Here is a 25,713-nt window from a genome sequence, read left to right as displayed (position 1 = left end):
TAATGATTATACAAAGAGACTCACACCTGAGGCTGCAAAGTCACATTCAGTCCTCCACACCTGGATGTTAGGGCTATCTGACTGCGACATCTGTCACCCCATTGATCACCAGGGTTGATTTGGTTGATCTGGCTGGCTAGGTGGGTGTCTCCTTCCTCCCTCACCGCTCCATGTGTATCCCTCCTGAAGTGGCACGCTTGGTCGAAGAGGACGGCCTTCCCCGAATAGAGACAGACTGGTCTTTGTTCAGGGGTATAGCTGTATAGTAGCTGTGCTTCCCTTCTAGAACCTCCAGACAAACTCTCAATCCTCCACACCGCCATAAGCCAGAGCTGAGCAGTGCTGTGGTAAAATAATAATAATAATATCTTAAAAATACACCTTTACTATAGTGATCCAATATGGCAAGTGGTTGATAATACTCTTTTCCTCATGATTGAAGACTACTCAATCCTGCTATGTTTTACTTAGATCCTCTTTGATTTGCAGAATTTCTTACATCTTATTAGAAAATATGCTGAGAAATGTTTATACATGTACCAACAACTGTATTCACTGTTTACTATAAATCAATAACCCCCCAATAAAACATTTAAAAAGAAATTATCTTGAGTCTCAGATTCAAATAAATCTGTATTTAAATCCTTAAAAAAATTGTAACCCTTTCTCCCACCTTTATGATGCAGTTTTCTTTTTTTTAAACTTTTTTAATATTTATTTTATTTATTTATTCCCTTTTGTTGCCCTTGTTGTTTGATTGTTGTAGTTATTATTATTGTTGTTGTCGTTGTTGGATAGGACAGAGAAATGGAGAGAGGAGGGGAAGACAGAGAGGAGGAGAGAAAGATAGACACCTGCAGACCTGCTTCACCGCCTGTGAAGTGACTCCCCTGCAGGTGGGGAGCCGGGGTTCGAACCAGGATCCTTATGCCGGTCCTTGTGCTTTGCGCCACCTGAGCTTAACCCGCTGCGCTACAGCCCGACTCCCAATGATGCAGTTTTCTTTTTTCTTTCTGAGGAAGTTAAAAAGAATTAAGTCTCTGTATAGCTTCTGTTTGACTAAAAAGTAATTACATTACTGGTGATGATTATATGCAACTAAATAAGTGGGGATAGGAGAGTTGATTGGTTCTGATTCCACACAGTTAACATTTTGTATTCTTCAAAATCCATAGTTAACTTTCATTTCCTGTAAAATGAAACCCTTTATGATTTTTACTGTTTCTTAAATACACATTTATTTATTTATTAATAAAAAGGAAACGCTGACCAAATCATAGGATAAGATTGGTACAACTCCATACAATTCCCACCACCAGAACTCTATATCCCATCCCCTCCCTTGATAGCTTTCCAATTCTTTCCCACTAGGGAAATACAGAGTTTTAAGGTTTCATTTTACTTCACAAGAAAGTTAAAGATCAGACCACTGCTCAGTTCAACTCACTGAAATATTCCCCTCTACCACCACTCAAATGCACATTTTTAAAAAGATAATCATGAACTCCTCTTAAAGTCAAAAAGGAGGGTTTTTTACAGGTCTTTCTCTGTCTCCCCCTTCCCTCTTGATTTCTCTCCCTCTTTTTCTCTCTTTGTTATTGATTTAATAATGATCAATAAGACTGTAGGATAAAAGGGGCACAATTCACACCACCAGAGTTCTGTGTCCTACCCCCTTCATTGGAAGCTTTCCCATTCTCTATCCCTCTGGGAGTATGGACCCAGGATCATTATGGGGTGCAGAAGGTAGAAGGTCTGGCTTCTGTAATTGTTTCTCCACTGGGCAGGCCATTGGTAGGTCGATCCATATTCCCAGCCTATTTCTATCTTTCCCTAGTAGGGCTAGACTCTGGAAAGGGGGGTTCCATGGTACATTGGTGAGGTTGTCTGCTCAGGGAAGTATTTTTTTTACTTAATACCGCTTTATAAATAATTAAAAATAAAAATAAAAAGCCACCATCATATTATACCAGTAACACCTCTATTAAGGATTTACATTCTCTCCCCTGAGGTTCTTAAACTATCCTGGGTACCTGATCCTGCCAAGGGATCATCTGTGTTGCCCCCTTAGTAGACTGGAACTTTACTTCGAAAGCAAGGTATCAGGCCACATTCTTCTTCCTTGTGCCTGAGATCAAGCAGTATGGTCCTTAACATTCCGGTTAGAGTCTGGATACCCCAGTCATGTCCATTGTAAAGAAAAGATTTCTTCTTAGGTTTAGGCAAACATTATCATGAGAATACTTACTAAATTGTTCATATTCTGATAGTTTCCAGAAGAGAGAAAAGTGAATGTTTCAGTCTTACTCAAAAAAGATGTACCATGTTGGTGCAACACAAAATCAGCTAAGAAAAGGGGGAAAAAATCTTCTTAAATCTGGAGGGAAAAAGTAAAACATTATTTTAAAACAAAAAGTCATTAGAATTATATTTGTACTCCATAGTCCATTCTGTCCCATATAGAAAACTTTACATTTTTAAGTAATTTTTCAATGTCATGTTTTATGTTTGTTTTTTAAATAGTGATTTATAAGACTATAATAGGATTATATATTAACACCATTCCACCAGTCCATCCATGTGTTTATATGGACTCTGAAGTCTTCAGTTTCACACTGAACTTGTCAATATTGAGTATTTGCCGTCTTTTCAGGTGAATTTTCTCCAAACTTGAAGTATTGTATAAGTGGTAGCTCTGTAAATGACAAAAGACTGGGTGATTATAATTAAAATCTCACGTCCTGGAACATGATGACAGAGGAAGACCTAGTGGGGGTTGTATTGTTATGTGGAAATGCTATGCATGTACATACTACTGTATTTGACTACTGTAAGCCATTAATTCCCCCAATAAAAAAATTTAAAAATAATAATTAAAATCTCACTGTAATGAAATTGACAATTAAATTGGTTCAGTTTCATAGTATATAATTATTTCAGGCTAATAACCAGAATTGACCACAACTTGTGAGGCTCTCAAATTTCAATATTCAGGACATGGTACCAATGTTGAATAGCTACAAATGAACCACACTCCCCTAAAACAACTATTTAAAGAGCAACAATTGACATAAATACTTCACCAAAGTGCAGCCAGGATTGCCTGAAGGCACACACATTGACTTAAAGTGAGTAAAAATGTGAACAGTGATCAGTGGACGGGAGAGAGGCCAAATATGTTTGATATATCTTATTCACCAGCCACCATTATACCAGTAGCATGAGAAAACTTGGCTCAGGATAGGCTCTATGGCTTGGAGTGAGGTAATTGTTTGGGAAGGCCAACACACTGAACTATCCACAATGACTCACCTCTGAGACAGAAAAGAAAACCGGCTAAAAACTGGCAGCTGAGCCCTGTAGAACTAGGCCAGCCAAGGTTCTATAAGATAATTTTGGGAGTTGGGCGATAACGCAGCAAGTTAAGTGTGGGTGGTGCAAAGCATAAGGACCAGCATAAGGATCCCAGTTCCAGCCCCCGGCTCCCTACCTGCAGGGGAGTCGCTTCACAAGCGGTGAAGCAGGTCTGTCGGTGTCTATCTTTCTCTTCTCCTCTCTGACTCCCCTCCTCTCTCCATTTCTCTCTGTCCTATCCAAGAACAACAATAATAACGACAACAATAAAACAAGGGCAACAAAAAGGAATAAATAAAAATTTTTAAAAAGATAATCTTATTAGTGAGAGAAATCATAGGCAGAACAGAATAGTTGCCCATGTGCACAGGTCTAGAAACTGCGACATTGCCCTGTTGGACTCCTGGGGGAAAAAACTGTATTACAGGAAGGGGCCCTCTCACAAGGCTGTACACTACCTCCCATTACTCCTCAAGCAACATCTCCAGCCTTCCCTGTTTATCTTTCCTCCACAACCCTCTTCCCCCTAGGACATCTTATAATCAAAGAATTTCATCACTATAGCCATAGTACCACCTGTAAGTAAACAACAGAAGTTAACCTAAATGTGAAAGTAAAAAAGAAATCACTGGCAAGCAAACATGAAACTCCCAAAAGAAAATGAATTCCTAGTAGCAGCTCATAAAGATGAATAATTGAAGTAATACCCTAGAAAGATGCTAAGACATTTCTTGATTAAAAAAAATTTAAGTAAAAAACAAAAAGTTTAACAGCACAGAAAAGTGGTTCAAGATTTATAGGACCTAGATGAATGCTTCACCAAAGAGACTGAAGGTTTGAAGGGGAAAAAATTCCAAATAGATGAGGGTATGAGGAGCACATTAAATGAAATTAATGCTGGGTTTGGAGGAAGATGTCATTAAGAAGGGCAGGAACTGTACCATGTTGTTGCTGCACCAGTGGAGCAGATTAGCACAGGATTTTCATAAATATACACCCAAGTCACACTTTAACTCTACCCAGACCCTAGAAATCTTCTGGGTCAAGGAGAAAGAGGTAGCCTCACCATTTCCTTGGACAGGGAAACTATCTAATGCTGATTGCTTACAGGGTCTGCATAAAAACAAACAAACAAACAAACGGGGCTGGGTGGTGGCACACTTGGTTGACTGCACGTGTTGCTGTGCACAAGGACCAGGGTTAAAGCCCCCGTCCCCCACCTGCAGGGAGAAAGCTTTGTGAGTGGCGAAGCAGGGCTGCAGGTGTCTCTCTGTCTCTCTCCTCTGTCTCCCCCTTCCCTCTCAATTTCTGGCTGTCTCTATCCAATTAATTGATTAATTACTTAATTTAAAATTTAAAAAAAACCTCAACAGCTTCTTGCCTGCCAACTTTATATACTAGTCATGGGGAGAGATTGGTTCTTCCTATACCACTCATCATAGTCTCATTCCAATCACACCTAACTGGATCAGTTGCCATCCTCTTATCCTAGACCTCATCAAGCAAGAGCCCTCAGTACAGACTAATGTGAGAGTCAAAACTGGAGGCAGAGGAAATTACTCTCACTAGTGAGTTAAGACAAAAGACCCAAGATAGGCCAAAGTCTGGGAATAAAGTAGAATAAACAAAAAGCATAGCAAAATACAAGAAAGGATTAGAAACTGTGAAGAGGAGCCAGGCGGTGTCACACTTGGTAAAGTAGGTATGTTAACCATGGTTCAAGCCCCTGCAGGGCGGACACTTTATGAACATTGAGGCAGTGTTGCAGGCTCTCTTTCTCTCTCCATCTCTATCCCCCTGTCTTTATACAATATGTAAATAAAATACCTTTTAAAAGAAAGAAATTTAAAAAACAATAAAGAATAGCATAAGCAACCTACAAGGAATAGCATTTGCATCATACCTCTTCCAGAAGAAGGAGAAAGAATGAGGCAGTGAACCTCTTGGAAGAAATAATCATTGAGAATCTCCTCCTAGCTGAACAAAGACACATATATCCAGATCCAGGAAGTTCAAAGAGCCCCAAACATGGATACACCAAGACATCATAATTAAAATGTAAAAAGTAAGATAAACAAGATTCTGAGGGCAACAAGAAAAGAATCACCTACAAGGTGATACATTTTGGGCACATTTTTCTACAGTGACTTTAAAAGCTAAGAAAGTGGGGGAGGGAGCCAAGAAGGAGAAACGGCAGGTGATTTTTAGGGTACTCAGTGGAAAAAGCTTTCAACCAAGAAATACTCTGCCCTACTAGATTATCATTCAGAACTGATGGCAGAATTATGAACTTCTCAGTCAAGCAACAGCGAAGGAATTAATCATTACTAACTAGTCTTACACTACAAGAAGTGCTAAAAGAACTAAAGAAAAAAAAACAAAGTGCATTCAAATTTCAGATAGAATAAAGGCACTGAAATCTTTTAGATCCACAATCTCAGTGACCTGAATTCACCCATCAAAATAAAGAGTTGCAGAGTAGATCAAGAAAAAGAAATATGGCCTAATATGATTCTGTTCACAGGAAACTTACTTCACATGCCATTACAAATAGGCTTGAAGTGAAAGGATGGAAAATGGTCATATAAGCTAATGGAACACTTACCTCAGACACAATAGACATTAAGTTAACTAAAGTCACGAAATAGATATTACATAACAACAAATGACTGGCTAGATAACATGGTCTAATCATCTAGTAACATCTATGTACTAAATTAAGAGGTATCAAAATACTTAAAGCATGGTGTATTGCACCAAAGTAAAAAAAGATTCTGGGGTGGGTGGGTGGGTGGGGAGAATACAGATCCAAGAAGGATGACAAAGGACCTAGTGGTGGCTGTATTGTTATATGGAAAACTGGGAAATATCATTCATGTACAAACTATTGTATTTACTGTTGAATGTAAAACATTAATTCCCCAATAAAGAAATTTAAAAAAATTTGCACCCGCCAAAATACTTATTAATGAAACTGAAGAGATACACTGAGAACAACACAATATTAGTAGATTTTAGTACTTCATTCTCCAAAATAGATCAGTCAGACAGAAAATGCAGGAAGAAATAAGAGCCTTAAATGAGCTGAAGAGATTGGACATTCTAGGCATCTTCAAAGTTCTTCACCCCCAGAAAGTAGAATGCACATTATTCTCAAGTCCACATGGAACATTTGTCTTCAAGCACAGAACATGTGCTGGGACACAATGAAGTTTCAATAAATTCAGAAGTGTTGAAATTATTCCAGGCGGGACCAGGTGGTGGTGCACCTGGTTGAGCGCACATGTTGCAGTACTCAAAGACCCGGGTTCAAGCCACCAGTCCTTGCCTGCAGGGGGAAAGCTTTGCAAGTGGGAAAACAGTGCTGCAGGTGTCTCTTTTTCTCTCTCCTCTATCTTCCTCGTACCCTCTTGATTTCTAGCTGTCTCTATCTGGTAAGTAAAAATAATTTTTTAAAAAATTTCATTATTCCAGGCATCATTTTAGATCATTATAGAATTAAACTACTGGCTTGTTAAAAATAATCATGACACATTCTTGTATAGAAAAAATACATCATGACTTTTCCAGCAGTGTAATTAATAGTACTCAACCACAAGAAGAATGCTGGAAAAAAAAAAAACTTCAAAATGTGGATATTTAACTATGTACTACAAAATAGCTATCTGATATAGGAGGAAGTCAAAGGCGAAATTTTAACTTCTGGGAAACAGAAGAAAATTATTTCATAAGCTATTAGAATCTGTGACACAGCTAAAGTAGTACAAAGAGGGTATAGTATATAGCTATATAGGCGCACATGAGGGAGAAGCTCAGTTAAATAACCTAAGCTCCGATTTGAGGGATATAGAAAGAGAAGAATCAACAAAATCAGAGTTAACTGGAGGAGGGAAATAATGAAAATAAGAATGGCTAGGGGCCAGGTGTTGGCGCGCCTAGTTAAATGCACACATTATGGTGTGTGCATAAGGATGCAGGTTCAAGCCCCTGGTCCCCACCTTCAGAGGGAAAGCTTTGCAAATGGTGAATCAGGGCTGTGGGTGTCTCTCTGCCTCTTTTCCTCTCTTGTCTCCCCTTCCCTCTCAATTTCTCTCTGTCTCTATCTAATAATGAACTTAACAGAAATACTGAAGAGTGGAAATAAATTCCATTGAAAACAAAAATATGTATGGGCTGGGAAGACAGCATAGTATGTATGCAAAAAAAACTTTCATGCTTGAGGCTCAAAGGCCCCAGGTTCAAACCCTGACAACACCATAAGCCAGAGACATTCAGTGCTCAGTGCTTTTCTTCCTTTCTTTCATTACAATAAATAAAATATTTAAAAAAGAAAATAAAATTTTATAAAAAGGTCAATGAAATTAAACTGGTTCTTTGAAAGAGTTAACAAAATTCGTATATGCTTGGCCAGATTCACTAAGAAAAGGAGAAAGGAAAGTGAATAATAAATAAGATCATCAGGTGGAAGGTAGATAGCATAATGATTATGCAAACAAACTATCATGCCTGATGCTCCGAAGTCCCAGGTTCAATCCCCCGCACCACCATAAACCAGAGCTGAATAGTGCTGGTAAAAAAAAAAATTTAATTAAATTAAATAAGATCAGCAATGGAAGGAGGGAAATAACAACAGATAACACAGAAATTCAAAGAGTGTTATATCCAACTATACTTTAGTAAGATGCACAATCTAGAAGTGATGCATAAATTCTTAGAATCATATAACATCTCAAGGCTGAATTGGAAGGAAATAAAAAAAAATCTGAACAACCAATTGTAATTATAGAAATTGAACACTAACCAAAAATCTTCCCCAAAGCAAATGTCTGAGACCAGATGGATTTACCAATGAATTTTACCAAATTTTTGGAGAGGTACTATTCATTTTTGAGTTCTTCCAAAATATTGAAGGTAAGAAAATACTTCTTTTTTTACTTCTTTATTGGGGAATTAATGTTTTACATTCGACAGTAAATACAATAGTTTGTACATGCATAACAAGGGAAATACTTCTTAACACTTTCTTTGACACCAGCATTACCGCAGTACCAAAAACTAAGACATTATGAGCAAAACAAAAAGCAGCAAGTCAGTATCCATGATGGACATCAGTGCTAAGACCCTAAACCAATTCTCATTAAACTGGATTTATCTTTGCATTTAAAAGATTATATGTCAGGAGTCAGGCAGTAGTGCAGCAGGTTAAGCATGGCTCAAAGCACAAGGACCAGTGTAAGGATCCTGGTTTTAGTCCCCGGCTCCCCACCTGCACAAGAGGTGAAGCAGGTCTGCAGGTGTCTTATCTTTCTCTCCCCTTTTCTGTCTTCCCATCCTCTCTCCATTTCTCTCTGTCCTATCCAACAACGATATTAGTAACATCTACAATAATAACTGCAACAATAATAATAAAACAAGGGCAACAAAAAAGGGAATAAATAAATATTTATTTATTTATTTTAAAAAGGACACATTAGCAAAACTGTAGGATAGAAGGGGTACAGATCCACACAATACCCACCACCAGATCTCTATATCCCATCCCCTCCCCTGTTAGCTTTCCTATTCTTTATCCCTCTGGGAGTATGGACCCAAGGTCATTGTGGGTTGCAGAAGGTGGAACATCTGGTTCTGTAATTGCTTCCCCACTGAACATGGGTGTTGACTGGTCAAGCCATACTCCCAGCCTGCCTCTCTCTTTCCTTAGTGGGGTGTGTCACTGGGGAAACAGAGCTCCAGGACACACTGGTGGGGTCGTCCAGGGAAGTCTGGTCGGCATCTTGCTGGCATCTGGAGCCTGCTGGCTGAAACGAGAGTTAACATACAAAGCCAAACAAATTGTTGAACAGTTATGGACCTAAAGGCTGGAATAGTGCAAATGAAGTGTTGGGGGGGTACTCACTGCAGACTGTTGTGTACTTTTGCTTTCAGGTATATATTTTGCCCTAGTTTATGGATACGTGTGAACATATGCTCTATCTCAGGGGACCTGGTCTATATCTAGGTTTTGGGACTTTGTTAGGTAGTGAACCACCTGGAATGGAATTAGAGAATACTATGAAAGGAAAGGTCTCACCTGAGTAATGAAGCTGAAGGGTTGTCATTCCACAACTGAAGTCTCTGGACACAGTCTGAAATGAAGCATGCTGAGGTGGCACTCCTTGAGTTGATTAGGTTGTGATCAGTGGATGCAATATTATTTGATATGAATTGAGAGAAGCATGCAGGAAAGTGGGCCCCACCCTAAGGTTCCAGGACTGGGGGAAATATAGGCTCTATAGTGGAAATGTGAAGTTCCTGCTGTCTTAGGTTTCAAGAAGACAATGGAGAGTTATTGTTATCATCACATTATTAGGTAATTGGGTTAACTTTGAAAAGTCCCTTTATTAGGAATTGCTGTACAATACCCAGCATCTTATATATAGCTGTGCCACTGGTTGCTTCTGTTCTCCCTAGTCTAGGCTTTTGAGAGAGTCAACATATCAAAGACTCAGCCTATGTAATGAAAATACTCAGTCTGTGTTTTAAAAAGTTCGAGACATACAATCAATTTTTCCCTCTCATATTAAAACAGTGATGTATATCACTACAGTTTAATAGGAGGGTACATAGACACGTTTTCCACTACCAAAAGACTGTGTCCCCCTCCCACCCACCTAGCCCACCTCCCCCCCCTTTGCCGCCCCAGGAAGCCAAATGTCCACCCTTCCCCTCACCACTGGGTTTTTACTTTGGTGCCCTACTTTCAATTTAGTTAGATCGTGCTTTTAGTTTCCCTTTCTGTTCTTCTTTCTCAACTTTGTTGATGAGTGGGATCATCCCATACACCTTTATATTTCTGACTTAGTTCACTTAACATAATTCCTTCTAGCTCCATCCAAGATAGGTCAGAGTAGGTGGGTTCATTGTTCTTAATAGCTGCATAGTATTGCATTGTGTATATATAGCATAGCTTTCTCAGCCACTCATCTGTTTTTGGGCACCTGGGTTGCGTCCAGGTTTTAGCTATTATGAATTGTGCTGCTATGAACATAGGTGTACACATATACTTTTGATTGGGTGTTATGGAGTCCTTGGGGTATATCCCCAGGAGAGGAATTACTGGGTCATATGGAAGGTCTATGTCTAGCCTTGTGAGAGTTCTCCAGACTGCTCTCCACAGAGGCTGGACCAACTTACATTCCCACCAGCAGTGCATAAGAGTTCCTCTGTCCCCACAGCCTCTCCAGTACTTGTTGCTGCTGTCCTTTTTGATGTATGCCATTCGCACAGGAGTGAGGTGGTATCTGATTGTTGTCTTTATTTGCATTTCTTTGACAGTCAGCGACCTGGAACGGTTTTTCATATGTTTGTTAGCCTTTTGGATCTCCTCTGAGGTGAATGTTTTGTTCATATCCTCTGCCCATTTTTGGATGGGGTCATTTGCTTTTTGGGTGCTAAGTTTGCTGAGCTCTTTGTATATTTCGGTGATTAGTCTCATGTCTGATATATGGCATGTGAAGATCTTCTCCCATTCTGTGAGGGTTCTCTTTGTTTGTGTGATAGTTTCTTTGGCTGTGCAGAAGCTTTTCAATTTGATGTAGTCCCAGTGGTTTGTTTCTGCTTTAGTCTTCCTTGCGATTGGGTTTGTTTCATCAAAGATGCCCTTGAGGTTTAGGTGGGAAAGTGTTTTACCGATGTTTTCCTCTAAGTATTTGATAATTTCTGGTCTAACACCAGGTCCTTGATCCATTTGGAGTTGATTTTTCTTTCTGGTGAGATAAGGTGGTTCAATTTCATTCTTCTACATGTTTCAACACAGTTTTCCCAGCAAGCTTTATTGAAGAGAGCCTCCTTCCTCCATTTAATACATTGGGCCCGCTTATCAAAGTTTAGATGCCCATAGGTGTAGGGGTTTAGTTCTGGGCTTTCAATTGTGTTCCATTGGTCTGTGTGCCTATATTTGTTCCAGTACCAGGCTGTTTTGATGATGATGGCCTTATAATATAGTTTGAGATCTGGGAGTGTCATGCCTCCATTTCTGTTTCTCTTCCTCAAGATGGTTATGGCAATTCTAGGTGTTTTCTGGTTCCAGATAAATGATTGTAGTTTTTGTTCTATTCTCTTAAGGAAGCTTGGTGGAACTTTTATAGGTATTGCATTAAATCTGTATATGGCTCTGGGGAGAATATTCATTTTGATGATATTTATTCTTCCAATCCATGAGCATGAGTCTTTCCATTTCTTGGTATCAGTTTCTATTTCCTTGAATAGTGAATCATAGTTTTCAATATACAAGTCTTTCACTTCTTTGGTCAGCTTTATTCCTAGGTATTTTATTGATTTTGCTGCAACAGTGAATGGGAGTGATTTCTGGATGTCTTCTTCTTCAGATTTAGTGTTTGTATAAAGAAATGCCACTGATTTTTGTACATTGATTTTGTACCCTGACACCTTGCTATTATTGCCTAATAACTTCCAGTAGTTTTCTGCTGAATTCTTTAGTTTTTTCTATGTATATTATCATATCATCTGCAAGTAGTGAGAGTTTGACTTCTTCCCTTTCAATATTCCTTTGATTTCTTTATCTTGCCTGATAGCTATGGCAAGAACTTCCAATACTATGTTGAAGAGTAATGGTGATAGTGGACAGCCCTCTCTAGTCCCCAGTCTGAGGGGAAATGCTTTCAGCTTCTGTCTGTTAAGCATGATGTTGGCTGTAGGTTTGCTATAGATGGATTCCACTATCTTGAGGAATTTCCTGTCTATTCCCATTTTTATAGAGTTTTGAGCATGAATGCGTGTTGGATTTTGTCAAAGGCTTACTCTGCATCTGTTGAGATAATCATGTGGTTTTTGGTTTTGATTTTATTGATGTGGTGAATGACATTGATTGACTTACATATGTTGAACCAGCCTTGCATTCCTGGGATAAATCCCACTTGGTCGTGATGAACAATCTTTTTGATATGCTGCTGTATCCAGTTGGACAGGATCTTGTTTAATATTTTGGCATCTATGTTCATCAGAGATATTGGTCTGTAGTTTTCCTTTTCTGTTGTGTCCTTATCAGCTTTTGGTATCAGGGTGATGTTGGCTTCATAGAAGGTGGAAGTGAGTGTTCCTGTTTCTTCAATCTTATGGAAAATCTTTAGAAGTATTGGTATTAACTATTTTCTTTTTTTTTTTTTAAATATTTATTTTATTTATTTATTCCCTTTTGTTGCCCTTGTTGTTTTATTGTTGTAGTTATTAATGTTGTTGTCGTTGTTGGATAGGACAGAGAGAAATGGAGAGAGGAGGGGAAGACAGAGAGGAGGAGAGAAAGATAGACACCTGCAGACCTGCTTCACCGCCTGTGAAGCGACTCCCCTGCAGGTGAGGAGCCGGGGTTCGAACCGGGATCCTTATGCCGGTCCTTGTGCTTTGCGCCACCTGCGCTTAACCCGCTGCGCTACAGCCCGACTCCCTGGTATTAACTATTTTCTGAAGGTTTTGTTGAATTCATTTGTGAAGCCATCTGGTCCAGGACTTTTGTTGTTGGGGAGATTCTTAATAACTGTTTCGATTTCTTTGTCTGTGATTGGTGTATTTAGGTTTTGTAGTTCTTCTTAGTTCAGTTTTGGAAGGGCATATGTTTCTAGGAATTTTTCCATTTCTTCCAGATTTTCTAGCTTGGTGGCATATAGTTCTTCATAGAAGTTTCACATGATTTTCTGGGTTTCTGTGGTGTCAGTTGTGATATCTCTTTTATCGTTTACAGTTCTATGAATTTGAGTCTTCTCCCTTTTTTGTTTAGTGAGTCTGTCTAGGAGTTTGTCAATCTTGTTTAATTTTTCGAAGAACCAACATTTGGCTTCATTGATCTTTTGTATGGTTCTCTTATTTTCTATGTTTATTTCTGCTCTAATTTTAGTGATTTCTGTCCTTCTGGTTTATTCAGGGTTCCTTTGTTCCTCTTCTTCTAAGCCCTTAAGGTGTGCAGTAAGGTTGTTTATTTGAGCTTTTTCTTGTTTAATATGTGATTGTATGGCTATGAGTTTCCCTCTCAATGCTGCTTTAGCTGTGTCCCACATATTTTCATAGCTTGTGTCTTCATTTCCATTTATTTCCAGGAACATTTGAATTGCTTGCTTGAGTGTTTCTCTGACCCAGTGGTTCTTAAGCAATATGTTGTTTAGTTTCCAAATTCTCTCTTTTTTATTAATTTTCTGTTTGTTGTTAAATGTTAGTTTTACTCCATTGTGGTCTGGGAAGATACTTGGGATGATTTCAACGCTCTTGAATTTGTTGATGCTGTCTTTGTGGCCTAACATGTGGTCTGTTCTTGAGTGTGTGTTGTGTGGAATTGAAAAGAATGTGCATTCCAGTTTTTTGGGGTGAAGAACTCTGAAAATGTCCAGGAGGTCTAGTCTGTCCATCTCTTCATTTAATTTGCGTGTTTCCTTGTTGATTCTGTTCTTTGTTGATCTGTCTTAAGTGTGAGAGTGGGGTGTTAAAATCTCCCACTATTATTGTATTACTCTTGATGTATTTTTGTAGTTCTTTCAGTAGGTTTTTGATGTATTTAGATGGTCCCTCATTGGGTGCATAGATGTTAATAATTGTTAAATCTTCTTTGCTGATTGAACCTCTAATCATTATGTAATGCCCTTGGCTATCTTTTGTTACTTTATTTAATTTAAAATCTATTGTGTCAGAGATGAGAATGACTGTTCCTGCCCCTTTTTTGTGGTCCATTAGCCTGTATGATAGTTTTCTATCCTTTAACTTTAAGTCTGTGTTTATCTTATTGGGTCAGATTGGATTCTTGGAAGCAACATATGGTTGGGTTATGTTTTCTGATCCATCCTCCCACTCTGTGCCTTTTAATGGGTGAGTTTAAGCCATTGACACTTATTGATATTATGGATTTAATGCACTGTAATGCCATTATTTAACAATTTTTTATTTGTTCTGATATATTGTAAGTATGATAGTGATGTTCTTGTTTATAAGAGGTTTTTTTAGAACCTCTTTCACAGCAGGCTTGGTTATGGTTGCCTCCTTTAACTGTTGTCTGTCTGAGAAGATTTTGATCCCTCCATCTAGTTTGAATGAAAATATAGCAAGATATATTATCCTTTGTTGAAACCCTTTTTCATTCAGGGCTCTATAGATATGTTGCCATTCTCTTTTGACTTCTACAGTTTGAGTGGAGAAGTCTGCTGATAGTTTTATGGGTTTTCCCCTCTATGTGACTTTTTGTTTTTCTTTTGCAGCCTTTAGGATCCTTTCTTTATCCTTACTTCTTTTCATTCTAACTTTGATATGTCTTGGTGTCTTCAGGTCTGGGTTGATTCTTTTTGGGACTCTCAGGGCCTCTTGAATATTTATGTCCTTTCTTTTGTTCAGTTCTAGGAAGTTTTCTTCTATAATTTCCTTTACAATGTTTACTTCTCCTTCCTCTCTTTCTTCCTCTGGCAGGCCAATTATACGAATGCTACTCCTTTTGAGATCATCCCATATGTCTCTTTTGTTGTTTTCAGTGTCTCTCAATCTCTTTGAGCTCTTTTACCTCTTTCCTAGTTTTCTCTAGCTCATCCTCTGTCTTGGTTATTCTGTTTTCTGTTTCTGTTAGACTGCTTTCCCTTCCCTCAGCTTCTTTCTTCAGTTCAGGTATTTTAGCTTTCAGTTCTGTAATTCCCTTGAGGTAGCTAATATTTTACTTGAGGGTCTCATCTGTTGTTTCCTTAATTCTGCTACCCCTTTCCTCCATAGTTATCTTCATTTCTGTAATTATTAAATTTATTATTGTTTGCATAGTTTTCTTATCTATGGCCACCTCTGACTGATTTGTAGTTTCTTCTGGGCTCTTGTCTTCATTCATTGTAGTAGCAATTTTATTTGTTCTTGGTTTAACCAGTTTTTTATTGATCTGTTTTTTATTTTTATGTTATGTTGTTAATCAGTTGTTGTGTTTTGAGTACAAGCCACGCTGTACTAAATACCTTTATAACAAATGCAATCACCAACCTCGGAAATTACAATAGTAATTGAAGTAAGGATTGAAGCAGTTTGGCCAATACCAGTTAGCCATACAATGCCTTTAGTCCAAGAAAAAAAATAGCAACCAAATCCAAATGAAAAAGAGAGAGTAAGGAAAAAGGGGATAGCAAGAATAGACGATTATGCAAATCTACTGTCCACTGTAAATTCTAGGGGTAGCAAGAGGAGAAAGGGAAGTAGAGAAGAGACACACACAAAGAGAGTCCACTCTGAATCAAATTTATTCCCCCAAATAATTCACAAATCAGTGAATTTAGAAAGCCTAAGAAGGAGGAAGGAAGAAAGGAAGACAAGCACGAGAAAAAAAGAAAGAAAAAAGAGCAGTGAAAGGAAAGAGGTTTTTTTAAGTAGCTAGGAGGAGGGAGAAGGGGAAGAGTAGATAGAGGAGGCAGGTAGAGTGAAACAAGTTCCTCTTCCAATGGATAGGACACCCAGTCACCTAGCAATGGAAAATACACTAAGAGTTAATTTTGGTCAACCTCAAGGGGGGAAGGGACACACGTATATATAATAGTAATAATAAAATAGAACTGAGTAAAAAAAAAAAAAACTCTAACAGTCAGTCTGTACCTTGGATGGCTCCGGATTGTCTCTCAGAAAGGAAAAGGGTTGGAATGACACCCCTGGTGAGCCAGGAATCTTGATAAAGAAAAAAGTTAGGTGGGTAGCCTACTAGTAGCGGCTCTCCAGACCCTGGGGTCTGGTTATAGTGGGAGGGGAGAAGGATGCACTTCAGAAATAATCAGAAAATTTCCTTTCTTTTTTCTCTGTTTTCTAACCCAAATTGTGCTATAGTCACCTCCTTGGTGTCACCCTTAAGACCCCTTATTCACTGTCCTGCTGAAGGCCAGTTATCCTTACTGTTTCTAGCAGTTGTTGTTGGAGCTCACACCAGCAGCTGCTTCCAAGTCGTCATATTGGCTCCACCTCCCAGAATAAATAAATATTTTTTTAAAAAAGAGTATATGTCACATGCCTTACATCAGACAAGAAACTAATCACCAAAATATATAAAGAGCTCAGCAAACTTAGCACCAAAAAAGCAAATGACCCCATCCAAAAATGGGCAGAGGATATGAACAAAACATTCTCCTCAGAGGAGATCCAAAAGGCTAACAAACATATGAAAAACTGCTCTAGGTCACTGATTGTCAGAGAAATGCAAATTAAGACAACACTAAGATACCACCTCACTCCTGTAAGAATGGCATACATCAAAAAGGACAGCAGCAACAAATGTTGGAGAGGCTGTGGGGACAGAGGAACCATTTTGCATTGCTGATGGGAATATAAATTGGTCCAGCCTCTGTGAAGAGCAGCCCTGAAAACTCTCACAAGGCTAGACTTGGACCTTCCATATGATCCAGTAATTCCTCTCCTGGGGTTATACCCCAAGGACTCTATAACACCCAACCAAAAAGAGGTGTGTACTCCTATGTTCATAGCAGCACAATTCATAATAGCTAAAACCTGGATGCAACCCAGGTGCCCAACAACAGATGAGTGGCTGAGAAAGCTGTGGTATATATACACAATGGAATACTATACAGCTATTAAGAACAATGAACCCACCTTCTCTGACCCATCTTGGACAGAGCTAGAAGGAATTATGTTAAGTGAGCTAAGTCAGAAAGATAAAGATGAGTATGGGATGATCCCACTCATCAACTGAAGTTGAGAAAGAAGATCTGAAAGGGAAACTAAAAGCAGGATCTGACTAAATTGAAAGTAGGGCACCGAAGTAAAATATTTTTTTGTTGCCCTTGTTTCATTGCTGTAGTTATTATTGTTGTCTGTCTTTGTTGTTGGATAGGACAGAGAGAAATGGAGAGAGGAGGAGAAGACATAGGGGGGAGAGAAAGATAGACACCTGCAGACCTGCTTCACTGCTTGTGAAGCGACTCCCCTGCAGGTGGGGAGCCCAGGGTTCAAACCAGTATCCTTAAGCCGGTCCTTGTGCTTTGCGCCACATGCTCTTAACCCGCTGTGCTACTGCCCAACTCCTATACTCTTTTTTTTTGTTATTTATTTATTTTTTTAATTTGTTTTTTATTTAAGAAAAGATAAAGTAACAAAACCATAGGGTAGTAGGGGTACAACTCCACACAATTCCCACCACCCAATCTCCGTATTCCATCCCCTCCCGATAGCTTTCCCATTCTCTATCCCTCTGGGAACATGGACCCAGGGTTGTTGTGGGTTGCAGAAGGTGGAAGGTCTGGCTTCTGTAATTGCTTCCCTGCTGAACATGGACGTTGACTGGTTGGTCCATACTCCCAGTCTGCCTCTCTCTTTCCCTAGTAGGGTGGGTCTCTGGGGAAGCGGAGCTCCAGGACACATCGGTGGGGTCTTCAGTGCAGGGAATCCTGGCCAGCATCCTGATGGCATCTGGAGAACCTGGAGGAAATGGACAAACTTTTAGAAACACACACCCTTCCAAGTCTAAACTAGGATCTTCAAAACATGAATAGACCGATTATAGCCAAAGAAAATGAGACAATAAACAAAAACCTCCCCCAACAACAAAAGTCCAGGCCCAGGTAGTTCTACAAATAAATTCTACAAAACCTTTAAGGTTTTGTACCTATACTCCTCAAACTCTTCCTGTGTGTTTTGAAAACACAGGAATACTCCCTAACATCATCTATGAAGCCAACATTACCCTGATAGCAAAAGCAGAGACTACAGATCGATATCCCTGATGAGCATAGGGAAATGATAAGATAGTTAACAAAATCCTAGCCAACCTGATATAATAATACATTAAGAAGATTGTCCACCTTGACCAAGTAGGCTTCATCTCAAGGATACAAGGCTGGTTCAATATATGTAAATCAAGCAATGTGACTCATTGCATCAACAAAAGAAAAATTAAATACTCCGTGATTATCTCAGTAGATGCAGAGGAAGTCTTTCACAAGATTCAGCACCTTTTATGATCAAGACACTAGAAAGAAAGGGAATAGATGGAAAATTTAGCAAACTAGTAGAGTCTATAGATACAGCAAACCTACAGCCAACATCATACTCAGTGATGAGAAGCTGAAAGCTTTCCTTCTCTGGTCAGGTACAAGGCAGAGCTACCTACTGTCACCATTACTATTCAGCATAAGACTGGGAGTCATGCCATTTTAGAAAAAAAAAATCATCATGTATCCCTGCTTGGGGTTCTTCAAGGCTAAGCAAATAAACATGAATCAGATTTATAAGAAGAGAGAGACTTTTACTAATAACATGTTTACCTCCTTTACACAGGAAAGACTCAAAATCTGAGTATCTGATCCATGTGGCTTTAGATGCCATCAAAAATAACTTTCTTCAACCCCCTTCCTTTTACTGAAGGGTTAATAGTTTAAACTACAATTGTTGACATGGGTAAAATTTCTCATTTCACCATGATAGGTGACTAGAAAACATTCTCACCTCTGATTTTGGTCTTTTTCTACCATCATGCACCAGAACTCCAAAGCCCTTCCCCACCACCACTCCAAATCCTCCTTCCCCAGAGATCTTGGCTTTAGGGCAATTCACCAAGCCCAGTCTTAAGTTGTATTTTTTTGTTTTCCCTTTCTGTTCTTGTTTCTTAAGTTCTGCCTATGAGTGAAATCATCCCATATTCATCCTTCTCTTTCTGGCTTTCTTACTTAACATGATTCCTTCAAGTTCCATCTATAATGCAGAAGACTTTGGGAAGAAGAAAGGAAGCATCAAAAAGTATTTCAAGTTCTGTCTTCTCCAGGAAGAACAGGAGGGTCAGTTACAGGGGGGAAAGGTAAAGGTAAAGCAAAAGCATATAGATTTAAGTTCTGCCCTCTCCACAAATTAGATCATGCCTAGTAGAAGCCTTTTTTTAAACAGAAAGCTTCTTTGAAAAAAATAATTTATTTGATAGAGAGAAATTGAGGAGAGAAGATAGAGAAGGAGAGAGAGAGAGAGAGAGACCTGCAGCCCTACTTCAACACTTTTGAAGCTTCTCCCCTGCAGGTGGGGACTGGGTGCTTGAACCTGAGTCCTTGTGCATAGTAATACACATAGTAATTTACTTAACCAGGTGCACTACCACTGGCCCCCTTAGAAACAGTCCTTATCTCCAAGGTGGTAATTCACCTCCAGGGCCCATAACAAGAAGTTAACCTTGTGCCAATGATTTATTTTAGGAGTGACAGATTTTTGCTCCCCTATGTCATCTGAGAATTTGTAATATATATTGATGCATATTATTATGTATATAAGGGAAGGTAGGGATGAAATATATTTAGGAGTTTGTAATTCCCTAATGTATTTGAAATAGGATAGACCTTTTCTGTAAATTTAGAAATACTGAAAATGGAAATCAAAATGTTAAAGACTGCATCCTTGTTGTAGGTGGCCCCTGAAGAATTTAAGACCAGCATTGGCCGTGTGAATGGGTGTTTGAAAAAGGCTCTCCCAGTCAATGTGAAATGGCTGCTGTGTGGTTGTCTCTGCTGCTGTTGCACACTGGGTTGCAGCCTGTGGCCTGTTATTTGTCTCAACAAACGAGTAAGTAACACATTATACCACATCTTATTGTGGTATGATAGGGAATTAATGTTTCTTAGAAAACTTACCCTGCACAAGTATATTAAGATTTACTTGATCCTGATAATAATACTATTCTCATTCTAGAGGTAAGAAATTCGGAAACAGATGAAGTCACTTATCTAGCCTTTATCAACATTTCATCATGTAATATGAATCTCATCATGTTAAATACATGCAATGTAACTAGAGTACTTAAGTACTTGTAAATGTGTTCAGACTGCTTATTCTTCTGACAAAACCCAAAGTTCTGGTTTAATGTGTTTCCAAGCTCCAGGTATGTGAGAGATCTTCTCTGTTCTGAAGACAGAATTAATAGTAGCAAATGTGGAGGTTGAAGGGAAAACCTGGTTAGGTTTTGTACTTATTGAAGTAGTAATCTACTGTTACGTTACTAGTTATGTCATGGATTTAGTACCACCTTAGCCTCATTATCGTTAATTTTTTATTGATTTATAGTGATCGAAAAGACCATAGGATAAGAGGGGTACAATTCCACACAGTTCCCACTACCAGCATTCTGTATCCCATCCCCTGCATTGAAAGCTTTCCTATTCTTTGTCCATCTGGGAGTGTGGATCCCAGGATCATCATGGGGTTCAGAAGGTAGAAGGTCTGGCTTCTGTAACTGCTTCCCCGCTGAACATGGGCTTTGGCAGGTCGATCCATACTCCCAACCTGTCTCTCATTCCCTAGTGGGGCAGGGATCTGGGGATATGGGGCTCCAGGACACACTGATGAGATTGTCTGCCCAGGGAAGTCAGGTTTTATTATTAATTTTAAGTCTTTGGAATGTTTTTCCCAGTAGCAACAGGTCTTTAAACTTTTTAATTGAAGCCAATGAGGAAAATTGATTCATTTTGTGTAAAGTTCTTTTCCCTGTTTATAGTGGTTCTGGGAATTGAACCTGGGGCCTTTCGGGAATACAAGTCCTGTGCCATCTCCCAGACCTACATAGATAATATTATTTGAATATTTAAATAATGATTTGCCTGTTAAGCCATATTAAAAATGACAGAACCTTGTAGTTACATAATTAATGCTGCAGTTGCAGCATAAAAGTAAAAACATTTTAATTAGTACTTTTTTATCTCCTGCTCATCTTATTATCTATTTCAACATGATAGATAATAAAAGAGTACTACCCTATGACTTTTTGAGTAGAAAAGTTAAACATTTAATTGATCCCTTTGGTAAGTATCAGTACATCTGCTTTAAACAGACACTAGACTACTGCTTGTCAAAGCATGTGTGATATTCTTAAATGAATTTCTCTAAGTTAAAAAAAATTACAAAAAGGGAGCCAATGATCTCCACCTGCAAGAGGGACATTTCTTGAATAGTAAAGTAGTGCTGAAGGTTCCCCCCCTCTCCCTCTCCCTCTCCCTCCCCCTCCCCCCTCTCTGTCTCATTTCCCTCCCTCACTCCTCCATTTGAGGGACATTTCTTGAACAGTAAAGTAGTGCTGAAGGTTTCTCTCTCTCTCTCTCGCTCTCTCTTCCCTCCCTCACTCCTTCTCCATTTCTATCAAATAAATAAGTTAAATACATATTACATATTTTTAAATTGTCAAGTCAAGGAGATAACTTAGCAGGTTGTTTTTGAGTCATTTTTCACTCAGTTTTACTCTGTGGTCATGCTCCTGGAAGTTCCTCCCATCATTGAATTTACTTACTTTTTTCCTTCTTCAATTTGTTGTCGTGGTCATAAAGAGATTTAAAGCAACTCACTACTTCCTTGTCAACATGGAGGAAAAAAATAAAATACAACAAATAAGTATCTTTATGCCATGGCTCTACATGGCACACTCAGCAGAGTGCACATATGACAATGTGCTAAGACCTGGGTTCAAGCCCCCAACTCGCACCTGTAGGGGAAGCTTCAGGAGCAGTGAAGCAGTGCTGCAGGTGCCTCTCCCTTTCTGTTTCCTCTCATTCCAAACCGTGTCTTTATTTATTTATTTATATTTTATTAGTGATTTAATAATCATTAACAAGATTGCAGGATAAGAGGGGTACAATTCAACATAATTCCCACCACTAGAGTTCCATACCCCATCCCCTCCATTGGAGGCTTCCCTATTCTTTATCCCTCTGTGAGTATGGACCAAAATTCTTTATGGGGGTCAGAAGATGGGAGGTCTGCCTTCTGTAATTGTTTCTCTGCTGAACATGGACGTTGGCAGGTTGATCCATACCCCCAGCCTGTTTCTGTCTTTCCCTAGTGGGATAATGCTTTGTAAGGTTCTGGACACATAGGTATGGTTGTCTGCCCAGGGAAGTCAGGATGACTTTGTGGTAGCATCTGCAGCTTGGTGGCTGAAAAGTGGTAAGATACAAAGCAGGACAAAGTCTTTAATAATTAGGAATCTCTTTATATCTTAATTCTTTTTCAGCCACCAAGTTGCAGATACTACTAGGATGCCAACCTGACTTCACTGGGAAGACAACCTCACGAATGTGTCCTGGAACCCCACTTCCCCAGAGCCCTGCTCCACTAGCGAAATATAGGGACAGGCTGGGAGTATGGATCAACCTGCCAACGCCCATGTTGAGTGGAGAAGCAATTACAGAAGCCAGACCTTCCTCCTTCTACACCCCATAATGACCCTGCATCCATGCTCCCAGAGGGATAAAGAATAGGAATGCTTTAAAGGGAGGGGACGGGATATGGAATTCTAGTAATGGGAATTGTATGGAATTGTACCCCTCTTATCCTGTAGTCTTGTCGATACTTTTTATTTTATGAATAAATTTAAAAAACTTTAAATCGGAGTCAGGCGGTAGCACAGTGGGTTAAGCATACTTGGCATGAAGCACAAGGACTGGCGTAAGGATCCTGGTTCAAGCCCCGGCTCCCCACCTGCAGGGGAGTAGCTTCGCAGGTGGTGAAACAGGTCTGCAGGTGTCTTTCTCTCCCCCTCTCTGTCTTCCCCTCCTCTCTCCATTTCTCTCTATCCTATCTAACGATGACATCAATAACAACAACAACAACAACAACAATAAAAAACAAAAGGGGAAATAAAATATTTTTAAAAATTTAAATCAGGGACCTCAGGTAAGAATAGAGCAGATAAAACCAAGGATTTTGGTATAGGGAGAAGCTAGTATCCTTGGAGGTCTGGTTTATAGGTGATGAATTCTTTCAGTTGTTGCTTATCTAAAAAGCACTTTGTCCTTCAAATCTGACTGATAACTTAGCAAAATAAAATATTCGGGGGGGGTCTTTTTCTTCCAGAACTTTGTGTATATCCTGCTAATTCTTTCTTGCCTTTAGCTTTTCTTTTTTATTTATTTCTTTATTTTTTTATTGATTTAATAATGACTGACAAGACTGTAAGATAAGAGGGGTACAACTACACACAGTTCCCACCACCAGAGTTCCATATCTCATCCCCTCCATTGGAAGCTTCCCTACTATTTATCTCTCTGGGAGTATGGAACAAAGATCTCTATGGGTTACAGAAAGTGAGAGGTCTGGCTTCTATAATTGCTTCTCTGCTGGACATGGGTATGAATCGGTCAATCCACACTCCCAGCCTATTTCTGACTTTTCTTAGTGGGGCAGTGCTCTGGAGAGGTGGGGTTCCAGGACACATTGATGAGGTTGTCAGGTTGGCATCATGGTAGCATCTGTAAATTGGTGGCTGAAATACACTAAGATATAAAACAGAACAAAGTGTTTAATAATCATGAACCTAAAGGTAAGAATATATCAGATGAGATTTGGGGTCTCAATTTTGGTAAAAGCTAGGAAATCTATTTTAGGTATATTCCAAGGGGCCCATGACTTTACTAAGTTTTGCCCCAGCCTGATAGCTAACATGCAGGTGGGCTAGGAGTATTGTTTGGGGAGATGGCATCAATCTTGGCAATAGGACTAGAAAGCTGGATCAGGACAGAGGGTAGCTCCCAGATATGGGAAAAGTATATAAATACCATTAACTGTAAACCCAATCAATCTGATCTGGGGCCCATGTCTGTTTATATTCACCACAGGAGCCTGTGTAACTTCTTCATCCCTGTCAGTCTGAGCTCACATTCCATGGTCATAGCTAGGAACATTCTAGGCTGTACTCATTTCAGGACCAGTCTTCCCTGAGTGACAGAATATGTTGACCCAGCTTCCCTTCAGAAAGTGGGGCAATTTCTACCATTATTGTTCCACATTGGGGGCATTGTCTTGTAGAGACCCACAAGAGGGTTTATGGGGAGTCGGGTGGTAGTACAACGGGTTAAGCGCATGTGGCGCAAAGCGCAAGGACCACCGTAAGGATCCCAGTTTGAGCCCCCAGCTCCCCACCTGCAGGGGAGTCGCTTCACAAGCAGTGAAGCAGGTCTGCAGGTGTCAAAAGAAAAAAGAAAGAAAATAAAGAAAAAAGAGGGTTTATGATGTTGTTCGTGATGGAGATGACCAGTGATGGTGAAGACAGGGATCTGTTAGAGGTCTAGGCCCATCATATCTATGTAGGAATACCAGGATTCCATGACTAGGGCCCCAGATGATGGGGTGGCCTGGTAGTAACCAAAAGGGCCATCACTGATGTATGCCAGTCTCTTGCCCTTATCCAGCTTGTGTCATCCTTACTTTATCTGACACAGTTGGACTTTGAGTGCTTGAGGGGGTAGAGTGATTGAGAGGGTAGAGTGATGGAGAGGGTAGAGTGATTGAGGGGGTAGAGACTCTCATGTCTGAGACTCCATAGTCCCAGGTTCAATTCCCTGCACCACCATAAGCCAGAGCTAAGCAGTGTTGTGATAAAAACATAAATGAAGTTAAAAATACATAAATAAACAATAAGGGAAGTGAAATAGGAAGTAGGTGAGGATGGTGCAATAGATAAAATATTAGATTCTCAAGTATGAGGTCCTGAGTTTGTTCCCCAGCAGCATATGTACCGGAATGATATCTGGTTCTTTCTCTCCCTCCTCCTACATTTCCATTAAATAAATAATCTTTACCAAAAAAAAAAAAAAAAGGAGTAGGTGAGGAGGGTATCTATGTCTAAGTAGAAACTATTTGATTAAGTACTTCATAGTGTCTTTTTTAGGTCTTTCTACTTGCTGCACTTACTGAGTCACTGCAAACTATTGCTCACTTTTACTTTAAGGTATATGTTGTCCCCCAACTTATGGATTAATGTGTATATATGATCTATCTCATGGACCCTGGTTTATATCTAGGTTCTGTGGCTTTGTTAGGAAGTGTGCCACCCAAAATGGGATTAAGGAGTCCTATGAGCTAGGAAAGGTCTCACCAGAGTAGTGGAGTTGAAGGGTTAGCATCTCAGGTCTGGCATCTCTGGACACAGTCCGAAGTGAAACATGTCAAGGTGGCACTGGTTGCATTGATTTGACTGATATCAGCAGATGCAGCATCAAATGGTGTGGATCAAGAGGAAAGCTCAAGGAAAACGAGCCAACCCCTAGAGGTTCCAGGAATGGGAGAAATACGGTTTTTATAGAGAATGAGGAAGGTTCCTTGCTGTCTTAAACTGTAAGAAAGCAATAGATAGTTATTGTTATAACCAAGTTACTTGGGAATTTGGTTTACTTTGAGAATCCTATGGTTAAAATATACTGTACCAGAAAGACTTTATCATGATTTATATCATTTAATGCTATTTACAAATAACTATATCTTATGTACTGACAAGACCAATTGCTTCTGGTCTAAGATTATAGGTGATTTAATACTTCAAAAAATCATTAGTAAGAATGCATTAATAATTAATAATTCGTGGTGCGAAGCGCAAGGACCAGCGCAAGGACCAGC

The 25,713-nt window shown here is 39.4% G+C and overlaps 1 protein-coding gene across 1 annotated transcript in view; it reads left to right on the top strand.

The window, feature by feature from the left end:
• Positions 1-25,713, top strand: part of CHIC1 (cysteine rich hydrophobic domain 1) — a 77,747-nt gene that overhangs the window by 18,816 nt on the left and 33,218 nt on the right. The window contains exon 3 of the mRNA XM_007526065.3: positions 19,744-19,899. Within this exon, the coding sequence (XP_007526127.1) occupies positions 19,744-19,899 (156 nt within the window). The remainder of the gene's footprint in view (positions 1-19,743; positions 19,900-25,713) is intronic.

The sequence above is a fragment of the Erinaceus europaeus genome, chromosome X, assembly GCF_950295315.1.
Source record: "Erinaceus europaeus chromosome X, mEriEur2.1, whole genome shotgun sequence".
Lineage (NCBI taxonomy): Eukaryota > Metazoa > Chordata > Mammalia > Eulipotyphla > Erinaceidae > Erinaceus > Erinaceus europaeus.
This window is presented reverse-complemented; position numbering and strand designations above follow the sequence as displayed.